The sequence below is a fragment of the Gallus gallus genome, chromosome 2 (genome assembly GCF_016699485.2).
Source record: "Gallus gallus isolate bGalGal1 chromosome 2, bGalGal1.mat.broiler.GRCg7b, whole genome shotgun sequence".
Lineage (NCBI taxonomy): Eukaryota > Metazoa > Chordata > Aves > Galliformes > Phasianidae > Gallus > Gallus gallus.
Window position 1 is genome coordinate 78,878,656 of NC_052533.1, and position 25,791 is coordinate 78,904,446.

The 25,791-nt window shown below is 38.9% G+C and overlaps 1 protein-coding gene across 4 annotated transcripts in view; it reads right to left on the reverse strand.

Annotated features, from left to right (window-relative positions):
* Positions 1-25,791, reverse strand: part of ADCY2 (adenylate cyclase 2) — a 221,309-nt gene that overhangs the window by 10,116 nt on the left and 185,402 nt on the right. For 2 of the 4 annotated variants that reach the window (XM_015282305.4, XM_015282304.4), the window contains 6 exons: positions 23,179-23,337; positions 16,415-16,561; positions 14,759-14,866; positions 12,599-12,713; positions 9,088-9,212; positions 5,629-8,127 (listed from right to left, as the gene is read on the reverse strand). In XM_015282305.4, the coding sequence (XP_015137791.1) occupies positions 7,975-8,127; positions 9,088-9,212; positions 12,599-12,713; positions 14,759-14,866; positions 16,415-16,561; positions 23,179-23,337 (807 nt within the window). In that variant the 3' untranslated portion in view covers positions 5,629-7,974. Of the gene's footprint in view, positions 1-4,454; positions 5,464-5,628; positions 8,128-9,087; positions 9,213-12,598; positions 12,714-14,758; positions 14,867-16,362; positions 16,562-23,178; positions 23,338-25,791 lie in introns of those variants that run through there. The other 2 variants (XR_006937251.1, XM_040695508.2) reach the window with 2 other exon arrangements.

The following is a 25,791-nucleotide window of genomic DNA, read 5'->3' on the forward strand; positions in this document are numbered from 1 at the left end:
GCATTTTCACACTTGGAGAGGCTGAATAAACAAACAAACACACCAAAACATGGTATTCCCAGCAGAATGAGGCATCTGCATCTTGAGGATCCTGGGGTGTCTTCTGCCAAGACTCAGTGCCGAGCTAGGCATGTTTTTCTGAGTTTTAACCTTTTCAGGCAATTTGATTTGGAATCTTGCATGCTCACATTCGGGGCACTGAAAGTGAGCAACTCCCAGGTGCAACCTCTATTAACAGATTAGCTCTAAAATTGCTCTACCCCAGTAACACCTGGCTCCTAGTTTCAATACTCATTTTTTGCTTATTTTATATTAATACACGCATGTTAGTGGCTGTTCTCTTTCCTCCTGTACTGCTTGAAAATGTGTGACTAGCTTCATTTTGTGCCCTGGCATAGGCTGCCCAGGGCAGTGGTCACAGTACCAACCTGGTGGAGTTCAAGCAGCGTTTGGACACTGCCCTCAAGACATATGGTCTCATTTTTAGGTGGTCCTGTGTGGAGGCAGAAGTTGGACCCAGTGAGCCTTATGGGTCCCTTCCAACTTGGGATATTCTGTGATTCTATCTGTGTTGCTGCTCTTTTTGGCAACTGCAGTATCAGTGCCATCAATGCAACACTGACATTATTATAATTGTTTTTATTTTTTTTGCAAGCTCTTTCACAACAGGAGTCTTTTGGACATCTTGATTTTTACTGAACATCAATTTAAAAACAAAGCATTCAGGATACCTAAATCTTTATAAGCAATTCCCGTAGGCATGTTGAGCCCACGTATGATGTAAACCTCCCATTTCTACTGTATAGCTTCCATTCTCCATTCACTAATAAACTGAATAATGTAGCTAGCATCTTGCTGATTTTCAAGTGCAATGGAGAGAAATTCATACTCTATAGACTTTTAATCATTCATGACAATTTCCATCTGCTTATCTAATAATATCCCTCTACCAATTAGGGTTCTCTTTGTAAAATTAGTCAAATTACCACAGAATATGTGAGCAGTGGAGTTTTAAACAATAGTTGTCTGACATCAGCTTCCTACACAGAGATATGTATGCCACTGTGCAAGTGCTGTTTTTTAGTTCAGTACAAGTGCCAAGAGGCTGCAAACCATTTTATAAAAAGCAGCTCAGCTGAAGCTGTAGCTGTAAATAGAGCCACAAGAAATTGTTCACCGGAAGTCTAAACTAAGCTACACAGGATTCCTGAAGTCACATTTGAAATGTTTCTCTCTGATTCTGCTCTGGGTGTGGCAGACAAGGGATTTGAAAAGATGAAAGAAGAGGCGTCTACAGGTTTTCCCACCAGGGCCAGGTAACATCTTAGCAGCAAAATTAAGACTGGTGCCGTGAAGAAGCAGCAGGAAGTAGTCATAGGTGACTCAATACCTAGCTCCAGGGCTGTTGTCTCCACCAGTATTCTGGGTTTTATAGTCATGGAAAACTCTTCAAGGCAAGAAGAGACATCTATGATCTGGTGCCAGATAAGATCCACCTGTCTCAATTGGGATGATGTTTCTTAGTCTATAACTTGGTAAGACTGAGAGGACGTAAACTAGGATCAGTGGGGGAAGGGGATGCCATTAGGAGCAGTAAGGTTATGCCAAAGGATGGCACTCTCTGGGGGTAGCAAGGCTAATGGGATCATCCATGTCATTCCAAAGAGCAGCGCATGTTCAAGAGCATTCTGAAGTGCTTATATACTAATGCATGTAGTATGAGAGACAAATGGGATGAACTGGAAGATTTGTTCTTTTCCCAGGGCACTGATATCACTGTGAGACTTGGTGGGATGAGTCCCACAACTGAATGCTGGGATGGAAGGTTTTCAGCTGTTCAGGAGGCATACGCTGGGCAGGTGGGGGGGAGGTGCTGCACTGTACATAAGGGAGAGACTAGACTGTATGGACGATGCCATTAGGGGGAGAGACTAGGCTGTATGGACATTGCCATTAGGGATGATGTGGTAGGGAGCCTCTGGATGAGGATTAAGGAGACAGGTAGCAAAGTGGAAGTTGTTCTAGGTGTCTACTATCTACTGCCCACCCAGGACAGTAGTACAGATGAGCTACTCTATAGGCAATTAGGGGGATATTTTGGGATTGATTACCTTGTCCTTATGTGAGACTTCACCTTCCCAAACATAAACTTGGAATATCATACTATCACAAGTATTTCTGGAAATTTCTGAAGCATGTTTAAGATAACATCCTGCCACAAGTACTGAGTAAGCCAACTATGAGAGGAACCGCCCTGGGTCTGTTGTTTGAGAATAGGGAAGGCCTTGTGGGAGGGCTGATGAAGGTGGCTGTCTTGGCCACAGTGACCATCAATTAGTTGAGTTCAAAATTTTTGGTATAGGGAGAAAAAAAAATCATCTGAGTTGCCACAGTGCACTGCAAATGAGTAAGCTTTAAGCTCAGAAAACTAGTTAGAATTGTCTCTGGAAATCTGTTCTAGAGGATTTAGAGGTCACTTTTTAAGAATCATTCTTAAGATCACAGGAGCTGCTAATCCCACTGTTCTGCATGTCTATCAAGCAAGGCAGAGGACTGGCCAGCCTGAATAGGAAAGTCCTCCTGGAACTAGGGCAGGAAAAGAAAATACATGAGCTCTAGAAGCAGAGTCTGGCTACAGAGGGAGAGTACAGGGTGGCAGTTTGCATCTGCAGGGAAAAGAATGAGAAAAAACAGAGCTCATCGTAGTTGACAATGGCTACTGTGGTGTCAAATATACAAAAAATCTTTTTTTAAGTATGTCAGTAGCAACAGGAGGTCTAAGGAAAACAGTGGACTGATACTTAATGAAGATGGTCAGCTAACAAGTAGGGATGAGAAAGTGGTGAAGGCACTGATTGACTCTTTGCCTTAGTTTTATAATATTAATGATAGATCTTGGACTGTCTGGTCTTCTATGTTGGATGACTGTGACTTGAGAAGCAGTGACTTTCCATTGGTGGTCACGAAATTGTAAGGGCATGAGAGAAGATCCAGGAAACTACTGATGTAATAGTCTCATTTTGGTCTCTGTAAAAGTTATGAAGAAGGTTGCCCTGGGGATACTGAGAGGCACTTAAAGAACAAAGACATAGCCAACATGGAAAAGTCCTCTAACCACTTAGTGGGTGAAGGAGAGGCATTGCACATATTCTTTCTGGAAGTAAGGCCTCTGATACTGTCTCTCATGGCATCCTTTTGGACGAAATGTGCAACGGTGTGATAAACAGGTTCACACTACGCTGGGTGATGATCTGGCTGAACGACAGAGCTTAAAGTGTCCTACACGTGAATGGGGCCACATCAGACTGGAAGCTGGTCAGTAGCAGTATTCTCCAAGGCTTGGTTCTGGGGCCAGTTCTATTTAATGCTTTTTATCAATGATCTGGATGCAGAAGCTCAATGCATCCTCAGCATGTTTGCTGATGATACTAAATTGGAAGGTGTTGTTGACTCTGCGAGGATCAGAGGGTTTGCAGAGGGATCTAGATAAGATTTGGAGGATTGGGTATGATTGGATTTCAACAAAGGAAAATGCCATGTTCTGCAACTGGGATGGATACAGGTACAGACTGGAAGAAGAATGGCTGGAGAGCATTTCAGGAGGGGTGCTGGTGACAGCATGAGCCAGCAGTATGCGTTGATGGACAAGTAGGCAAACTGCATTTTGGGGTGCACTGAAAACAGCATAGCCAGCTGGTCAAAGGAGGTGATTCTCTCAATGTATTTAGCATTGATGTGCCCTCACTTTGAATATTATATGCAGATCTGCGCTCCACAATATAAAATGATTTTTAAAGTCCTTGAAATCATCCAGAGGAGGGCAACAAAGCTGGTGGAAGGACATTTGGGTTGTCTAGTCTGGAGGAGGCTGAGAAGTGACCTCATTGGTCTCTGCAAGTCCCTAAAAGGGGGAAGTGCAGAGTGAGGTGCCAGGCTCTAGTCCCCAGTCACCAATGACAGGACATGTGGGAAAGGCGCAAAGCACAATGCCTTTTTTTACTGTGAGAGTGGTGAAACATCAGAACAGTCTTCTTGGAGAGATGGTTGATGCCCTATGCCTTTCAGTGTATAAGAAGCATTTGGACAATGCCCTCAGTAACATGCTTTGACTTCTGATGAGCCCTGGAATGCTCAGGCAGTTGGGCTAAATGATCTCTGAATGTTCCTTCCAACTGAACTATTCTCTCACTTCTGCTCCCCTCCCTATAGCTTTTATACTTATAACGATGTCTCAAAGGCAGGGTGACTGTTCTGAAATATCAAACTGGTTGTTGGAAAAACTTAGCAAGAAAATTCGTCAGATTAATTTGTGAGGCAAATGGTCCGAGGGGAGATGATGATGGGACAGAGATGGGGACAGAATGGACCCAAGAAGACAGATGACATGTAACTAGACAAGATATTGAAATGCAGAAAATACACAGTAGCAGTCTTCCTACTGCAAGGTGACATACCTGTTTCAAGCTGGTGGCACTTACAGCAGAGATGGCTAGGCAGCTGTTAAATCAAGGCTCAGCAGTTCAGCTCCTGTCCTTGCTGTTTGGCCTCAGCATGTATCAGAATGTCATGTATTCCTGAGCCATGAAAGAGAGACAGCCTTTCCAACAAATGCTGTGAGCCATCATCCTTGAAAAAGGAGCTGAAACACAGATGACTCTAAAACTGTCCAGTTTCCGCTGTAATAGGTTTGGTCCTCAAGTCAAGCCATTCATTTCACACAAGTGCTTGTTTCTTCAAGGCCCTGAATGGGTGACAGACTGTCTCTTGCAGGAAGAAAAGAAGCTTCATACTGAAGTACAACCAAGAGGAAAATTAATTATCAAAGGACAAGGTAATCATCATGTAAAACAGTAAATCTGTCAGTATATAAATATTCCTGATGATATGGCTAATTGTTTGTCCTGATACAAGGTTCTGAAAACAATATGACAGTCTTTCAACACCTCTGCCTATGAATGTGCACAGCCATCTGTTTAGAAATGAGCAGGCTGAACTGCTACCTGTGCCTCAGTGGAGAAAGGTAAGGTCTGTAGACAGTTTATGAAGTAGATAAACCATAAAGGAATATGAAGAGAATTAATAATGCTTTGCATACAGGATAAATAGGACGCTAATGTCTGCTTCTGGAAATAGCATTTAAATAGCATTTATTTACAGGTGATCCCAACTACTTTTGTAGTCAAGAAAAATATCTGCAAGCCTAGTCTTTCTTCCTGCCCCTCGGTAGTCCTCCATAAATTGGCGCATAGCATTGTCTTTGATAAAGAAATCCAGCAGACTCCCAAAGAGTTCATGTTTAGGTTTCATTTTCCCAGATCAGAGTGAATCACTCTTATATTCATTGTGTGGCTGCTTCCTGATGTTGTTGAGCACTCTTGCATTCTGCTTTTGAAACTCATGTCCTTTATGACTTGCTAGCGACCTATGAATTACAGCATCAACATGGAAGGCGTAAACTCGAACCTTAAAGTTAAGCAGAAAATAAGATAATCAGAAAACTTTCAAGTGACGCTCAAGTAGTGTTATATGCAGTTATTGTGGAATATAAAGTTTCTGCAGGAGAGGAAGAAAGAGGATCTCTGGGTCCATATAGACAGGGTAAGAATAAAACAGTATAGACAGTAGATGTACAGTGCTTTGGAAGACAAAAAATATTTATTGGATACAAATAGCTTCTTGGCACTAGAAAGATAATAATACTCAGCAACTAAAGGCTGGAGAAAGGATAATATGCACCCTTCTTTGGGCATCATACTACAGGTATATTCATCTTTTGCCCATTCTTTGTTCTTTAGCAGGATTTGGCTACACAGTAGCGAGAGTTAGAATGCAAGTACAAAATGAGAGAATACCAGAGTATTACCAGGGCACCAGAGTGTCACAGACAAGGGCATTTTCAACACGTTCTTGGGGGGCACACACTTGTCTTTACACTTCATTGGACTGGTCAGCTCACAGCTATTCAAATAATTTAGCGTTTTATGGGTTACAGAAATATAATATACTCTAACTTTTATAAAAATCATAGAAACAAGTCTATCAAATTAGGTACACAGTTTACTAATGTTACAAATGAAAACAAAGTCCTGAATGTACAGGTTATACCTGAAAGTTGCACATAGATATGACAGTACAATATAATCAACTTAGAGGGTTTTCATCCACAGTAAGAAATGATTGCTTTGACCTGTGATAATACTAGAATGGTTTTAAAGGCTCAGAGTACATTCAAAATAGAAGTTGTTTCATATTTTCCCCAATTTAATTTAATTTTTAATTGAAGAAATAAAAACTCAGGGTGTCCATTTTACTCCAAATGTAAACATTTCAAGATTGACTGCTATTCCAATTTGCTAGAGGGCAGGTGGCGGCTATTGGTTGCCTTGCCACACTCAGTGAGACTGTGCAGCCTGATGCCATTTATTTCGGGACTATTTTGGGAACTCCTTCTGAAAGGACACCAATGTAATAAAAATGTATATAAATGTTTCACAAATATGAAATCTGAAAGATTGTTCAATGAATACTCTTTACATTTCAATACCATGAGAGAAAAAAATATTATAGCTATATTTTTAAATATGAGACTTTATTAATTTTGGTTTTGTTAGCCTGTTATCATGACTAAGAACATGTTAATATCAAGTACTGGTAATGGCAAAACAAAAGTAATCTTTGTAGCGCCTTCAAAGGAGCATGTTTACCTGCTTCTTCAGTCTCACATTTGCTCATCTATGAAAATCTGCAAGTTATTATTCAACAGGATTTAAATTAGTCTTGAATATCCACAAAACAGCATTTTTTTTTTTTTATCTTCCAAAATAGACAGACTGTATTAGTTATGTTCTGATAAATTTGATTATTTTAAATATCCCATGAAATCGGGCACTGTAAAGATAAATGAAAGGCATACAAAGGCAGAAGAGGTGGTCAACGTACAAAACACAGTGTTTCCTCTTTCCTACAGCTTCTCTTAGTTTCTGTTTAAGCACTGCAGGCCCTTTGTAGAGTAGCAACACTGCTAATGTCTCCAGTATCCTCCACTTCATTCTCGTTCATGTTTGTGGACTTGAAGTCTTCTCTATCACCTAGGGACCAATGACTACGAAGTGCCTAGGATACCAAGAAAGACTGAAGACAATAGAGTTGATTCAATTTCTGAAAGGCAATAGCAAATCTTACAGATATTAATGACCTAAGCTACAGAGATAGCTGGCCGCAGCCTGCTTCAATATGTAATCACTGAATAAAATGCAGCAGCTGCAGCAGAAGACGCGCAGGTGTAGAGGGACAGAAGCCACAGAAGGAAGCAAAACTAAGAGACAGCAACAGTAAGACAAATTACATATAAACTTTTAATGAATTAACCTTACAAAAGACAATAGCTTCAAAACATTTGACACGTTTGTACAAAACTATTCCAGCATTGTTAGTTCTCTCTTCAGAAAGAATGCCAGCAAGCCACCCAACGTGTCCCTGGCTATGAGATGCAACTGGTGATCACATCCAAACCATGTGTGGATCGAGTAAACTTATTTACAAATACTGTATGCTTTAATACCAGATTAGTGGATGCTATTGGGGAGCGACTGTATTTTCCAGAAAACACCATGCATCAGGAAATAGTATGCACCCCTAGCTTTATTGCCTTTTTTCCCCACATTTGTCACCAACATCTCTTTTTAGTCCCTTCAGGATGAGTTACCTCCTTTTAATTCCTATTCCTTCTTTTCTTGTCTTGAATAACAGTGCAATTTGCAGTACAATCTTCCAGTCCTATAGTGTACATCACAACTGTCCTTGAACAAAGGAATATCAAGGTGCAAAATGATGGCTCATGGGACTATTCTGCAGCCATGTTAAAATAAGTGCCACATATCAGAAAATAGCACGCATGTTAAGGGCCAAAATGTAGTTAAAAAGTGCGTGATACTTTCCTGAAAATATGGTATCAATGACATGTACAAGCATTCTTCAAGATGCCACATTCCCTTGTGAAAGGGATCTTGTCATTTCTGTATGTACAAAGTACGTCTTCAGTTCTCCTTTTCCTTTTACATTTATGATTCCTCTGCAAGTGCTCATGTACCCCAGTGTTTGCAGGACATTGTTTGTCTCTTCTGTAACCTGCAGCAAGACAAAACCAACACTGAGAAAAGAGCGAAGCAGAATCATCTTGCAGAATATAAAGAAAATATCTGTCCTGACTAACAGGACTAGTCAGTCTAACTGACTGTGAACCAAAACTGAAACGGTCCTGCCATTTCAGGTGCAAGCACAACAGGGCAGAGGTTGTTCATTAACAGCATTAGCTTTCTCAGACTAGCTGTGTTTCCTTGTGAAGCAAACAAGTATTTGTAGATATCATTGCTTTGAGATCCCCCCTATTTTCAGGCTTGGCCAACACCTGGTAGGTAGCTCTACTAATGCATTATTTATTTGGGAATGGTCTCAATCACAGATTCTGAGTGGTGTCAGTCACATACCTGGTGGGATACCAAAGTGCTGCAAGGCACACCAGGAAGAAAATTAAAATGTTATCCCTGAATATGAAGTCTCTGGAAGATTAGTAAGTGAAGGTTTTTTCTATATAGGTCTGTCTCTAATCTATACAGATAGTAAATCATAAAGAATATTAATCTGCGTGTTTCAACAAAATAACACTTCATTGCTGCTTTATGGATTTAACTTGATATGCTGTAGTTACAGACATTTTTTCCTTTAGAAATAATTAACATCAAGAATACCCTTCACGAATAATGTAGCTAAGATTTTATGAGTTTAGAAATGCAGAGAATACAAACGTGATTTTGCCCATATCCCCTTTAAACTGGTGCTACATTTCCAGGAAACCAATAATTTCCTCCACTGTATTCCTCTGTAGGGTGAATATAAAGTTTTGATTCTCTTCCCATTTTTCTTCTATAAATTTTAATTCTTTATGTTCCTGACTGATATCCATTTCTTCTGAAAAGTCATTTTTACAGTTGGCATCTTCAGCCCCAAAAATACAGACCTCTTTGGTGTACAAACATATGATGATTTTTAAGCATTATTAAGATAAATACCAGCACAAAACAAGTCTACCTGTATTTTATCTAAGACACCAGTGCTGTCCATCCTGCTGGCCACATTTACTGTATTGCCCCAGATATCATATTGTGGTTTTTGAGCTCCAATTACTCCAGCTATTACAGGTCCATGGTTAATACCTGAAAAACATAAGAACTTTATGTTATAAAAGAATATTCACCAGATGATGACAAGTTGCACACCTGGCAACTTATCAAGTCAATGGACACAGCGTTATTTGGTCCATGTTGATTAGTGGGTACAGCAACCAACAGCCTGTTCACAAGTGTTTTATCAACCTCTTATGGCAAGAGAATGTTATAGAAATGTCAAAAGTTAATCTAATTTTAGTTTTACAACTCCTTTCTATCCTGAATAATTTTGATATTTTCAACCTTTATCACATGGCATGAGAAACATTCTGTAGGAAGAGCAGCTTCCTCTGGGAAAACAGATACACTGGAAGTTCTTATTTCTACTTTCAGTAAAAAGGACTTCTCTCTAAAATAATCAATAGTCAGATCAAATGCATTTTACAGTATTCTTTGCTTCATAAATGTAGAATAAATTACTATGAATGAATTGCAAGGATTTGAATACTTGTTCTGGAAGCTGGATTGCCTATAATATTATCTTTAATAGTTGCAGTATATGTATTCCTTAAGCTTGGAATATGAGTAACAATTTGCTAGTTCTGAAATGCAGATGCTAAGAGAGAAGAACAACATTATAGTTCCCATTCCATCCTGGGCACATTTTCTCTTGTGATCAGTTTGCATCCTGTGTTAAGGGATGTAAAGCAACTGACTTGTATGCTACTAGTAGGGAAGCAAAGCAGGAGGCAAAATCAAAAGCACTATCACTAACTAGCACCAAATACGCTATAATTAAAACGACGCTTACTAACAAGCAGGAAATACTCAGTGAGAAATGTACCCTGCCATGATGAACAGTCTGGATTTCCAAAATTATCCCCAAATCAGAAGATTGTAACTGACTTGTATTTATTCCTTGACAGAAACCAGCAATAGGGATATATCTATGCAGTGAAATTAAAGTACAATTGTAGCCACCTTAGAGCTAGCTCATCTAATACGGATCACATGTAATGTAGCACCATGGCTAACAACCAGGCTGTAAAAACTCTGAAAAAGGTTCTGTACCAATTAAATTGTGAAAAGTGGAAAAGTACGTAATCTCTAAAGGAGATGACATAGAAACTGATAAATATTTGTCTAAGCACTTGGGATTAAACACAAGGAAGGACTTAGCAACACTGCATTAACTCCCAAGTCATAGGTGTGTTTTCCTGCCTCCAGATACTGAAGACGTGTGTGGTACACACTATGCGATGGTTCAGAAATTAGGATAGTGCAGTGTGACTTTCCCATAGAATGCAATGAGCAGGAAGGGACTTGTTTTCCTTTTTCCTTTTTGTGACCCATCACCACTCATGGTCTGAGTGATACCCTCAGGGGGTGGAGACTCAGCTTCAGATCCCTCCTCCTTCATGAACATTTCTGCTAGTACCTCCTAGGAATGTGATTTGGCAATGAAAGCATTCTGGGATGTGCTGCTCTAAGTGACTCCTGCTAGTGCAGTTCTCCTTTGTGTGACACATGAACACTTGTTGAGACAAAGGCTGGAACAGAAAGTGAACTCTTTAACAAAATACAACACAGCCTGTCCCTTTCTCTCATACTAAATGAGGTTAAATTATTCCATGAAAATGAGAACACTGTTCAGCAAGCACTATTCAGCAGGACTGACAGAGGGTAGCTGTCTCACTCCAAAGCATCCAACACCTTGGGCTCATGGAGTTCTCTGGGAAACTGATCCCCAAGCTTGAGCAGCCTCAGACAAAAGCAGGAACAGAACTGTTCACCTACAACAACGAGACATGTCCTAACTATCAGCCTGTGTGGAAAACAACGTGTCAGATGGAGGAGATTATATGGTGGCTAGCACTTGGGAAACAGACATGGTTTGTGTGCAGTCCAGAAAACGCAATGCAGAACAACCACAAAGGACTGCTCAAAAACCATCAGGAACTTTACCCTCTCTTTAACTTTTCTTAACTCATTCCCCACTGAGACATCTTTGTGGTACGCACACACACACAAAATGATTTTCAGCCAAACTCTGTTAGTGTTTAATGCTACAAAAGCAGCTTTTGACATAGTGTCATCTTTACATTTTTTTCCATTTCTTTATTTCATGAAGCAAATGAGTCTAACTTCTACATAGCATACAGCAAATGTCTTTAAATCACACGTATGTTTTTTTTCCCCTAGAAGGTTCACCTCTTAATCCCTACTTGGTAAGAGTCAGCATCGATATTATCAGTTTGCAGATTCAGTCTGTATACTGACATAACAGTAAGTTTGCAAGTACGTACCATTATCTATGGCAAGACGAGCACTCTTATTCTGTACAAAAATATACTATCTCTACACGTTTTTTATAAACTCATCAAGTTCTGGAACGCATTGAGAATGGAGCATACTTCAGATGTGCTTTCTCATTTTTTAACTATGGCAACGAATATGAAACAAAAAGGAAGGTGGGAATATTGAAGGTCAGAAAGTAGCAAGCATAGCCAGTGGGTGGCACTGTGAAATAAACGTAAGAGCAAGCAAGAAGAAAAGCAAGCAGCACAGCAAGAAAAACAAGGAAGGAGAAGAACTGTTGGGTACTTCAGACATGATTATAAGATTTGTAGGTATCCAATATTTATTTAATGCTTTCATTTCACACTTTCCAAGTTACATATTGCACTGTAAAACTGCTATGCACTGCTATCAGGAAATAAGCATCTTGGAACATATGGTTCTTGATCAGATCTGAATTCCTTTATCTCATCATCCTTTCCATGGCTTACTGCAACTGTGTATTTTTTTTTTTTTTTTTAAATACTGTGGAGCACAAAGGGAAGCAATTAGAAGCTGAAACAGAAGTGATACTCCTAATAAATATCAACAGCTGGACATCTTTACTCTTAGTTGTCAATAAACACAGAATAACAAAGAAGTGAAATATCCTCCTGTGTTTAACAGCAGGAAAGAAGCTTCGTTGTATGCTTGCTTGAGTTTAGTACACCTGAAGTATTTCAAACTCCAGCCTCATTTGTACCTTTTAGGTGCTGTCCTCCAAAGCCATTCATATAGTTTTGCAAAGCCCTGTCTAGTATCTCCTTTGATACTGAAAAGCTTTAAAAATTTATAATAGTTAACAACATCTGGAATAATTATTATAGAGTTACCATAGAACCATTTGGACTCATGGAGCCATATTTTCCAAGCATTCTTTACTTAGTGATACTGCTTCTTCTGAGTTCCTGCCTTGAAACACTTTTTGCCACACCAGCAGCTATGCTCACTGGCAAAGCCACTGACACTGCCTTTAAGCAGGGTGCTGCTATCTACTTCCCTGGCCCTGTTGGTCAGTTCTAGTAATGCTTTAATCTGCTTGAACATCACACTACATTCTCCCACTCCTCCATATTCTCAAATCCTGTAATACATACCTACTCGTAACTTGAAGTCATTGAAAGAATGTTTGTTTATGACATCCAGTTTCGCCACTAAGGCAAATGCAAACTCCACCATGGTTCCTATGTGCATATACTGTCGTTCAGGTTCCTAAATTGCCAAACAAACAGAATAAAATCATTTTCTGTAGCTTTAGTTCCTGTGAGAACACTTCCAAAATATGCTGAACGTGAAGGCACTTAAACTCTCAGGGATATCCTAACACCAGGGTGGCTGCAGCAGAAAACAAAGGTATAAGATGATGCCCTCTCTAGGAACACTATGGTCGAACAACGGCCAATACACCATGTTGCATTTTACTTACATGATAAGGCAGTATAGAGTTGATACGTTCAAAACATACTCAATATAACGTTTTGACTGTCAACCAACTGACTAGCTGCTATCTGTCCTAACAGTACTCACTGCCTATGTGTGCCTACAATTTGTACATTACTTTTCTCCGAGTGCCTGTTTCTGTTTTATGCCTCTTAATAATAAACAACGCTTGTGATCAGCCCCAGAGAGACTCCTCCCTCTCACTGCTGCACATTTCAGCACCCTTGTTAATGCTTAAGCTCCAGTGAGATTCAGTTTTAATAGCTCCTCAGCTGATCTCATCTGGCAGATAGATAAGGCGGCATATCTGGAAACGTGTAATAGACCTGAAAATGAACAAAATTCAGGAGGAACAGAGGGGAAAGACAATCCATTCCCTGTTCAATAATTTGCTATTCCAGGGTGCACGTTAGTTTCTAAGGCTATAGACTTAATGTTTTATCATATACTGACAGTGTAGCCTGATTTCTAAGTACTGGTTTGAGTCCACTTTGGCTAAGGAGAGAATTGATTCTCAGGCTCCCACAGCCCCGGGTAGGATTCTGACAAGCGAATGATTTCTTAAGAGTTAGACTTACTGATCCCTGTGAGAAATGACTGAATCTTCCTTGAGATAAAGTGACAGAGTTGATGGACAGATGATAACTTTGTGAGATGATTCATAGAGTACATACATCAGCCTTGGTGGGACAGTAGCTCTTGCCAGAGCTGTTGTTTAGATGAACGAAGCCTTTCTGTTTCCTTTGGAGTTCACTCCTAGCTAAGACAGATGGTCTCTTACCCAGCTGATGTATTCAGACTCTGTCTTTAGGTACTTAGTCTTCCCTGAGTTCTTGTATTGAAATGGGGGCTGTGCTCAGCAATATGCCTAGCTGTCAGTCATTGTCACACTAGGTATGGCAGTATCTGTGGATCCTGCAGCATCTGGACTGAAGAGACCTAAGTTTTGATGGATTTCAAAATGTGTTCTAAATCACTAAAGGAACACTAAGACTTGGATTTCCTGATTTATAATTTGCAGAAATAACTCAAACAATACACTTCTTGCTGCACACACTAGATTTACTAGTGGTTAAGAGCTCCTCTGTGTATTCTCCAGACTACGGTCTTGAATTTCCTTCATCTTCACCTCCCTGTATTGAATGTCAGGGCTAATTTGAAATTATTCTTTTTTGTCCTCAAGATTATTAAGGTCTATGGTTCAGGTGTTAATTGCTTCTCTTTAGAAGGAACATGAGTTTGTCAGGAGACATTAATCCTTATCAGGGAACATATTGATTCATTATTGCCATCTTTGTTGCTCACCAGTGATCTAAAGATCACAGCAGAAGCAAGGCTTTTGCTTCAAAGTTATGAATTGCTTTTCTGAACTTCATTCCTACTGACTACACACAGTTCCCAATCCTACTATATTAAATAAATCAGAAACAAAGGAATCTGCTTTAAGCACTGAGCCTGAAGGTTCTTTAAGTGCATGGTTACTAAGGCTACCCTGCACTCTCAACTTTTGACAGAAAATAGTGATTCCAATGCTCTCCTTTAGACTCTAAGTTCAGTTACTTCTGCGGCAGCATGTAGCAATAAAATGCTGTATTATATTTAGAGTAGAAAGCCAAATTTACATTTAACAAATACAGAGGCAGCATTTGAAAAGTGCAGTGTGAAGAAAAATAATTCAGAGACTTCTAAACAAAAGCATACACTTAGTAAGAAGTAAAACTGAGGCCACAGTGTTATATGTAGGCTGCTGTTTAACGAACAGAATTTTAGGCTTTACTTGAGCATGATTTTTATTGACCAGGGACTTTTTTCTGTACCTGATACTGTTCTTGGTTGGGTGTAGCACTCAATCCTGTTGCTGCCATGTACGTGCTTCCAATGGTTTTTATCTTTTCAACTCCACTGAACTTTGGCTTAGACAATAACTGGAAAACAAGAATAGTTATTTGCTATTGAGATCGACAGCATTGTTACTCTAAGTGCTTGTTTCTCTAACAGAATTCAAGAGCATCAGTACTTTGATTCACAAATATATACAGTATGGCCTTAAGGATGGACAAAACAATGGATACGGGAACAGTTTCCAGAAAAAGGGAAATCGTGTTTCCTAAAATACCTTTTTATCATAAAGGGACTAGATTTCTATTAGTGAGATTGAACTTTATCTTACTGTCCATATAGCTCTCAAAAATCAGTAGACTTTACATTCATTTGATAGTGGAACCAAATCACTATGTGAGCCAGTGGTTAAACTGTAAGCAGCTAACTGAAAGTAAGCATCTCTTCTAGTTGAGATGGTAAGAATTCTAATTCATAACCCAGGTTGTTTTGAACATTCCAAAGTAATCAAAATGGGTTTGCTGCTAAAATTCCCTCCACAGCTGCAGAACTGCAAATCCAGACTGTGTTCTCAGAATCATGACACACTCTTAACGCCTTCTTTGGGTACCTTTATCACCAGCAACTTTTTTAAAGACAAATCCTGTTCTCAGTGAGACCTCTAGAGATGACTTTTCACAATCTATCTGTAGTTATACACTCTGCACTTGCTTGTAGCTTGGAGAGTGGGATGTTAAAACCTATACATTCCTATGATTCATTCATATACCAACTGATCAACATGTTGTATAATCAAAACAATGCAGGTTATAGAATCATACAATATCCTGAGTTGAAAATGCCCTGCAAGTATCATCGAGTCCAACCCCTGGCTCCACAAAGGACCACCCAAAAATCAGATACATGACTGAGAGCATTGTCAAGACACTTCTTGAACTCCTGCAGCTTGGAGCTGTGACCACTGCCCTTGGGAACCTGTTCCAGTGCCTAACCACCCTCTTAGTGAAGAACATTTTCCTAATCTCAAACTCAGCCCTCCTCTGACACAGCCCCATGCTGTTCCCTCAGTCCCTGTCGCTGTCACAGAGAGAAGAGCTCAGCGCTGCCCATCCACTCCTCTCATGAGTAGCTGCAGTTGCCATGAGACCTCCTCTCAGCCTCCGCTGCTCTGGGCTGAATTAAGTGGCCTCAGCCACTCCCCCTACATCTTGCTCTCAGACCCTTCAGCACCTTCACAGCCCTCCTTTGGATGCTCTCCATGTAAAAATTTAGGGCACAAACTTAGGGACTTTACCTTTGGCATCAATATTTGGGAACTACAGTTAATATACGGTGTGTAATGTGCCTTGTGAACTGCAGATAAAGGGCAGAAATTCCCCATCAGATATATGCACTGGATTCTCATTATAGAGACTGAAAAGTGACTGAATATGATATCAGATCGATAGCTCATTTATTCCATATAAATCTTTTTCTTTTAATACTCCTTGGAAGCAATTTCTACATGACCAGACATACAAAAGTTCTTTTCTGACAGCTCTTCCACTCTCCTTTTCAAGTATGTTTGCTTACTGTTGCATACCCTGGGTTATTAAGATTGAAACCATATGTTGATTGTTGTTAGAAGTACATACATCATCGAAGTCAGCAATGATCTCATTTAGCAGCCTGAGACATTCCAAGCCTTCCTTATTTACATCAGATTCTGTATAAAATTCCTTGAAATCCGGAATAGAGGCAAACATGACACAGACACAGTCATATGACTGATGATATAGATCCTGTCCAAAAGAAAATAAAAAAGAGAAGAAAAACTTGTTATACCCAGCTCTAAATAAGGTTCTATGATAATATTCAGTGACCTGGTTCTGAAAAGGAAGGTGGTGCCATGAATGGAAACTTTTAAAATAGTGTTCAAGTATTTTTTGCATTCAGTGGCATTTATTGATCTTTAAACAGCATACAGAATTGTTAAGCATAGTCAACATAGCTGAAAAATTTTTAGTGTTCTAAAGTTACCCCTTTTTCATCCGAACATTTGCTCAGTAAGCATAAAATATTCACTAATTTGTTAGATAAGCATCACTTCAGAGAATTGTAGAGAATTTGGTTTGGCTTGCATGGCTGAGACTATATTTTGCAAAACAGTCTCTAATTTATTACTAACTGTATCATTATAATGACTAGAGAGAACTGGAAAATTGAAGCAAAATCTCAACACTAGAGCACTACAAAAGCATAATGTGACACAACCCTGATAGATCCTAATCTAAAATGACAAGATGCCTAGTAGGACAAAATAATTGTCCTTTCTTTTCCATAAGAAGGGGCTTAACAAGAGAAATAAGTCACTTGAACTTAAACTTACTTATGTGCCACATTCTCCACAGCATTCTGTGAGCACTGAAATGAGTGCACCTCTGCTCCACAGGAAACCTCTGATAATAAAAATGAATCCCCTTATCCCATCCTTCAGTTTCCTCTCCAGTGCCCTCTGTCATTAGAATCTCACTGCTTTCAGGACAAATTTATGTCCTGATAAAAGAAAAGAAGAACTATTTTTTAAACTAATAAAATAGTATGGAAATCCATACACAAAGGTAACCAGAACAATAAGAGATGCTGTAAGCTAGTATAAAGCCAAATTCTGTTAAAGGTATTTGAGTAAAGCATGGATCTCAATACTCTTTTGAGTAAGATGAATATTCCATGATTTCAAGAAGGATCAGATATTTTTTCTCTTTTTACTTATCCAAACTTTGTTTTTTCAATTTTGCTTGCAGTGTATTTCTCTTCTTTTTTAAGGAACATGGTGAATATACATGGGTGTGTACAGACACAGTGAATCCTAGTTGGTGACGTTAGCTGAAAAGTAGCAGAACTGATAATGGTAAATGGTAAAACTCGTTGATTGCCTCAGCCCAGAATAGGTGTGAGACAGACAGACAGGAGCATGAGCAGTTGGAGGAGCTGAGTGATTTACTACAAGACTTTTCTCCCTTTTATTTCATAAGGATTATATAATCACGATGTCCTTGAAGCTCCTCATGCATCTTGCCCATTGAAAAGAACCAGTACCCTGGAAATACTTCTCTGTCATGTATTTGCTCCATTTACATAAACACTGGGTATTTCCTCCTGCAGTGTTCAAGTCTATTTAAAAAAAAAAAATCAATTTAAGTCATACACTAAAACAGGGGAAAGAAGAGTCCTCTGGCTAGATGATATCAACTGAATTTGAGCAATACACCTGGATAAAGTATGTCATTTGAGAGCACAGTCATCTTATGTATCCTAGAATGTCTAGTGACATTATAGGACAAGTGTATCTGGAAAGTCATTTCACTGCCAGACGAGCACAATTCAGACAGTGCTTCTCTCTCTCAGATAAGGGAAAAAAAAAAAGTCTATGGAGGTCGCTTTTCCTAATGCAAGGACTCAAGAGGAGTGCCTGAAACTAAATAGGATGACTGACTCTAAGCATTTCAGAGGGACCTGAGCATCTCTTTGCTCTCTTTGATCCAACTCCCCACATTAACCCAGGTCCAGACTCTGTAACACTGAAGTGACGTACACCAGCTGCTCTCTTGAGTGTTTTTGCACTTAGGATGGGAGCTCAAACCTGCTCAAAACCAGTGAAGTGGAGCATCAGAAGAAGATTTACAGACCGCTCCTCAAACATTTAGCCTTTTCATTCTGGTTCACATCTACCTACTTCAAATTTACCTCAGGCATGTCTACACTAAAGCTACAGTAACGTTTACTTATAAATATATTCAAAACTTAAAATCTGGCACGCCGAGTGCTCATCTCAGGCTAATTTAGCAGAATGGGCACAGAGTTTAAATGATGTGGTTTATCTCACTTTTCCTTCAATTTCCTCAAATCGCCTTCCCAGTATCTTGATTTCAGTGGTGGATGAAAGAATCCAGGCTACACATATGTTTTTTAAAACTGGGAAGAAATTGCACAAAAAATACAGGGTTTGGCAACAGAAGGAGAAATTCACAGTGTAATATAGAAGACCAGAGGGAGATATGAGAACACTCACATCAGAATGTAGATAATATTCAAAATGTGGGCTATTACAAATACTTTTGAAACTTTACCTAACAAACCGTATATATCCATGATCATAGAACTTTTTCACAGAAAAAAAAAATTGTTCACATTCTTATCATCTTTACACATATAGTAAATTAAATCCATCCAAATTAATAGTAATGTTGTCACTAACATTAATACACAATGCTATTATCCTAGCAATTCTGTAAATTAATAGAAAAAGGTTGTTTTATTTTACCAAATTAACATTAGATAACAGTTTTCCGTTTTATTACTTTCTTGAATCCTACTGATTTCGCATCCTAAGAAAGTAAAACCTGAAGAAATTGCTCATAGATACAGGCTATAAAGTTTGTGAAAAGTTTGTCACAGAGGCCATAGTAGAGCAGTGTCATATCTGAAACAGTACACAGAAGTGAATGGCATAACTTACCTGAGAATATAAATTCACGTCATAAGAATTCATGCCTGTTACTTACTAGAAGTGAACCCTTGGAGGGAAAAGAAACCATCTACATAGAGATATGATCAAGGAACACATACTACTGAATAATATCATAGAATCACCAAATGATTAAGATTGGAAAAGACCTCTGAGATCATCTAGTTCAACTGTCAGCCAGTCCTCACCATGCTCACTAAGTTACATCCCTCAGTGCCACATCCACACGTTTCTTGAACACTTTCAGAGATGGTGACTCCACCACCTCCCTGGGCAGTCTGTGCCACTGCCTCACCATTCTTTCTGAGTAGAAATTGATCCTAATATCCAACCTGAACCTCCTCAGTGCAATTTCAGGCCATTCCTTCTCATCCTATTGCTAGTTACGTGGGAGAAGAGGCTGACTCCCACCTCACTACAACCTCCTTTCAAGAAGTTGTAGAGTGATACGGTCTCCCCTGAGCCTCCTCCTCTCAGACTAAACAATCCCAGCTCCCTCAGCCACTCCTCATAAGATTTGTGCTCCAGACCCCTCACCAGCTTTGTTGCCCTTCTCTGGACATGTATATGAAGCACAAGTGATAGAAAATTGATTCTTCATAGCGCCACATAATTCAGGAACCAGAAGACAAATATGAAATCAGCTGGTTGAATAAGGAAAAAAAAAAAAAAGTATATACACATATGTATAGCTTGCTTCTATTTACCAACATGAAAGACAAGAGCTTGGGGGATTAAAAAGCTTAATATTTATGGGAATACTAGAAAAATATGTAACTAGGAAGTGTCTAAATGGTGTCTGCAGAAGGAAAATATGAAGGCTATTGTCTGGGCTGGGCAGGTAACTGAATTGCTGATGGATGGTAATGCCTGCCTTCTTTGCCACTGAAAAAAGTGTCTTACAGACAGTAAACACAGAGCCCAGATGGCATTAGTGATTAGGAAGTGCCTTTGCTGTCTTCCCAGAAAGCAGGTGCAGCCCAGAAAAAATCATGGCAACTTGCATGATGCACAATGATAAGGAAGAGGATAGGAGTAACCAAAAAACAGGAGCATAGATACGAACAGAAGTGCTGTTGTGACATAGAAAGGGTCAGTGTGCTGTACACTGTTGGCTGTCTGCGCAGCATGGCACAAACAGCTTGTAAGAAAGGACTGCATGTTCTGGTGTTACAAAGAAAAATCTTCCTTTCCTCTAAAGAGTTATCACTTTTTCGTCCACCTCAAAAACAAGTACACAAAGTTGTATATGAACACCTGTCATGTTGAAGCACAGCAACAGTGTCCCATTTCTCTTCCTTCTTCTCTAACAGTGAGGCAACATCCATCCCTACTAATGCTTTGTAGCACAGAACCAGAATAGAAACAACAAATGGCACTGTTTAGAACCATGAGTAGTAATTGCAGCTGTCACAATAAATGTCAGGCAATTTTAAGCAGACATTCCCCGCTAGTTTATTGCAATCATTCATAATAATAAAGGCGATGGTAATCAGGTGTCTTAATTTTCCTATGAGTATTTCTCATGAAAGAGTACTCTCCAAAATGTTTAATCAGAAAATTAAATGCAATATAATTCCAGGAAGGAATGGCTTGCTTTCAGCACAAAAAAAATCACCCTCTCTTCTACCATTAATTCATTAATTCTTTTTTTTTTTTTTTTTTTTTTTCCCCTCCCTCTTACAACATCTAATTTTTTCCTGGTCAGCTTTCCATACTTCTTCAGTGCCTGCAGACCTTCTGAGGATGAAGGAGGCCAACTGGTCCCCGCTCCATATGGCTCGTGGAAGGCTACAGCAGTTGGCTTGTCTGGGGCACAATTTCCACTGGCTCCATTCTGCAGCTAATGAAGCAGGATTACTATTGCTAGGTATTCAACTCAGCAAAATGCTTTCAAGTTAGCTTGCAGCCAAAAGCTTCCTGAGTGCTACTTAGTAATAGGGAAGCTGGATGCTCACAGCACAAAGGAGAAGGGTGCAGAAGCCAGTTGCAGAAGAATCCTGCTTCCTGCTTTTTGTTTTATGTTTCTTCCTCTGTCTCTCAACTGGAAAGTACCTTATTTGGTATCCAGCATACAGTCAATAAGCAGAAACCCAATTCTGGAGACTGATAAAGCAAACAAACTTTTACTACATTTACCTACTTTGAAATAATTTTGCTTTTATCACATCAGCATTAGTCAACACATGTCCTGTTATGAAACGACCTTTGTTTTTTTGGAAGTACATTCTTACTACTCTCAGTTAGCATTTACACACACTTTTTTTCTTCCCTTTCATTTCTGTTGCATTTCATTCAGCAGCATACTTAGTCTTTAGTCTTCCCTTTCCTTCATACAACAGCATGCAAAAAATTCTGGGAAGAGTAATGTTCATCCATTAGATAGTGTATGTGTATATATATATATAGAGAGAGACATATTAAGTGTTTGCTTCTGAGGAAGATGAAGACAAACTTCAATTTATTATCTGTTTATCTAAACATCCACAGAAATAAAACCAAGATTTGATCTGCTGTCATCTATTTTTAGGTGTTTAGACATAAAAAAACATACTGAATCTCCTTTAAGGCTTGACATGTCCTTATACATGCTGAAACAAGACGTGACTGATGTTTATATTCCTTAACATTTCCAAGGATTTGTGAGGTTCCTGCTTCTTTGAAAACTGTGTTTAAAGATAAAGAAAGCAAACTCAAGGGTTTTTTTTAAATGGGATGCCAATAAAACCACGTCAACTTCTTTTTGTATCAGTTGACATGAAAGACCAGAGAGTTGAGCAGACTACTGTTTTTCATCTTCACTAAACTTACTGAAGCTCATTTCAACCCAAGAATCTTGAGGGGTGACAATATAAATCCAGATGCCAATACAAGGGTGAGCAGATGGTGTTGCTCTGCTGGGGAGCAGAGATGGAATAGCACATAAATGAGAAAGCAATCTCCTGATGGTTTGCTGTGTTTAATGCCGGAACTGAGAGCTGGAGCTCAGCCAACCTGGCTTTCAGCCAACGTCTTCACGGGATTCAAAGGAACCTCACAGCAGTTTTCATTCAACATTAGCTACCAAATGAATGTTTACAGGTAGTACTGAAGTACCAATGTAAACTACATTTATAGTACTGCTTAGTGAAAACAACAGTGAAAGGAAAAATGTTATCATTCTCTATATAGGAGATCAAAACAAATCCCCCCCCCTATTCTGTCTGTTTTGGAACAATTCTTTTATGCACAAGTAATTCAAAGTGTTGCATTTAACATATACAGAAATTACTATTCCCTCTAAATCTGTTTGGCTTTTTGTTCTTTTATCTTTCTTTTCATCCTTCTTTCCTTTATTACAACTACAAAGCAGCATTAGCATTAGATCTGACTCCCACTTAAGTCAACAAGAGTCTTTCGGTGGATGTTTCTGATGCCTGGATTAGGTCAGTTGTCTGTGAGTAAATAGCCATTTCAGTGTTCAGCATCTCCTTCCAGAATTAATATAGCCACTGTTTCAGGGAAGAGGTTAATTTTCACATCTATAAGCAAGGTCTCCAGTCACCACAAGCAATTTCAAAACCTGGATGCAACTCCACTCTGAGCACAAAGAAGAATATACCTGAATACATATGCTTCAAACCTAAATCCTTGTGGATTCAATTATCCTTTTCATTTTCTCCCCGTTTTCCTCCTCCGCCCCAAGGCAAAGTGTATTGCCACTTAAAACAGTTCCACAATATTGACTTCAAGGTAATAAGGTAATTCAGTGCTCAGAAAAGCAGGGGGGAAGGAAAATGACTGTAAATCTATAATGTGACTGTATGGACCTACTGTTCAACTCAGCATTAAGTGCTATTTCTATGAAACACTGCCCTAGTACAGAACAGAGAATATACAGAGATGGCTGACCTCGTTCTTCAGGTTTCTTGCCAAGAAGTGTTCAGCTACGTGGGCTGGAAGCACATTCTCCAGAAGCACCCGATTTAGGTTCTCCATGGTTTCAATCTCCTCCCGCTCTTTTTTGAACTTGTTCTTCCACAGGAAGTCTAACCTACAGTAATATTCATTCTGTTACAAGAGGACACAGAGGTAAAGAAACAATCGGCATCTTGTCCTGCTGGAGTACAGGTTTAAGAGACAAAATAAACACAGTACATCACCTTTACAAGGATATTATTTGGCCATTCAAGTACAATTCCAGATTCCACAGCAGTTAACCCCCAAGCACACACCATATGGTACACATTTCATTGAATTTATAAATGCTCCCCACCATGAAAAAAGAAAAAAAAAAAAAAAAAAGGCACAGAAAATAAGCCAAAAGATGCAGGGTGATTGAAACAAAGGAAGATTTCCTTATGTACTTTCATGCTCTGGAAGAAATTCATTCTACAAATCAAACACTGTTATGGAAATACTTTACAGTTCTGCAATTTGATATCTAATTCACCTAAAGAGAATTTCTCTTGTGCTAGTGGGCATTTCAGGAAGACCCTAACTTTCACTACCTTTAACTTATGTCATGCAAACTTTCTGGTAAAAAGAAGAGGTAGCAGAAGAAAATTTAGCCTATTGATACACCTTCCGTTGTTCAGAAGACAAACTTCCTCCTTTTAGTATGCACACAGCAAAAATGCTACTGCTTTAGAATAACAAGAGATTTTTGAACAGGAATGTTTTGAAGACTATCAAAAATGGCCCATCATGCTGCTTTTTGATTTTGTCCTTAAAAATGTATTTAATGCTACATCCTTCTCTTGTTGTACCTGAGTTTTCATTGTATAAATGTATAATAATCTTGAAACGTTAGTATTTTTGAAAATCTGTTTTAATTTTTTGTGGACTTCTGTACTCCTTTTCAATAATTTCAAGGCTTTTTGGTAAATTCTATGGCATTATTTCCACATTAAAGACTCCACTGGCCTATGTCTTTGGAGATGATGTAAGTCAATATTTCAGTGTAGTCCAATGGCTTAACACTATCCTGAAGCTTTAATGAAGGCTGAGTTATTAACTAGGAGAACATGGTTATGTTCACAATCTTATGTAAAATCCTGAAAATACTAGCCATTATTATTAGCAGCCAGTAAGTGTTTAGATAAAAACATGACAACAGTCCTTGTGATTGGATGTTTGCTGTCATAGCTCAAAATGATTCATGGGTACTTTGTTGAGATCACAGCCAAAGATAGTGTAGGAAGATGAAATGAAATGGATTTTGCAAGCTTCTAAAAAGCAAGGAATTTAGAACTGGCAAAGAAAAAAATGAATCCACTGGGAAACTGTAGGATGAAAAAAAATATTAAGAGAGAAACCATGCCTCTACACATTCCTTTATACTGATTGATAAGGCCTGGGTATTGTTCAGACATTTAATTGGAAAATAAAAATAAAATAAAAAAGAAAAAAAGATCATCCATACCACAGTGTCCTTTAGTGATTATATTTTCCTGTGCTCATACACTAGAAAGGATAGAATGCATACCTCAAACGAACTGCCAAAGATTGATTCTGGCTTTCTGATGCAAAGTTAACACTATTCTGAACATAAAGTGGGTCTTAATGTCTTACAGCCCATCATGATCTGCCCCAGAAGTCTAGTCTTGGTATGCCAAATAAGCAAACAAGCTGTCTATTTTAAATTAATGATGTTACTAAAGGTTATTTGCAAGTTATAAGCAAACGAAGAGAAGGCACAGACTTACATACATATAAAGACATGCATGAAGGAAGACACAACCTGAAAACAGGCTTCTGTCAGAACTTGGAAACAGAACTGTATTGTGTTCTGTCATTGTTCCGGTACCAAATTGCAGTTCTCTCTTGTAAGGCTTGAGGTCATGAACAGCTTTTGTTCAAAACTGATCACATGATTCAAAACACACGCAGTCACTTTTTTAGAATGTTTGTCTTATTCTTCTATTAATATTTATATATTCAAGTTCCTCACACAGATGATAAACTTAATGCCACCACATCTGCACTAATGCAGAACAAATCCAATAAACTGTCTTCATGTAGAAAAAATTCAATAAAACACTGGGATGCCAAAATCATTTGCATAAATTGTCTGAAGAAAGGGGACATGTGGCATAAAACAGCAATTAGGTATCTATACATTGTATCCAATTTGCACTGAAAACAAACTGAGATAAACTTAGTCTTCAAAACAATTTGTTTCTTCTTTATGAGATAATATTAAGGAGATAATGTATTTATACTTTTGTTATTTACTGAAATACAGGATGCCAAAATAAATGGCAAACAGAACTCAGAAAATGGAAAAAAAAGCAGAATGGCCCATGCTCATCCCCATTCTTCTATGCAATATCTGGGCAGAGTTGGAGAGTTCGTATTCTCAGTGCATTGCCTGTGTGCTGCCAGGCTGTTTCAGAGAACTTAGATGGCATGCAGACTGAAATGTGTCACTTATAGCCTATGCTGAAATGACCACGGAAAAGAAAAGCAATTCTACTTTCTCCACCTCATGTCCATCCTATAATTATTCTTTAGGCCTAGCTC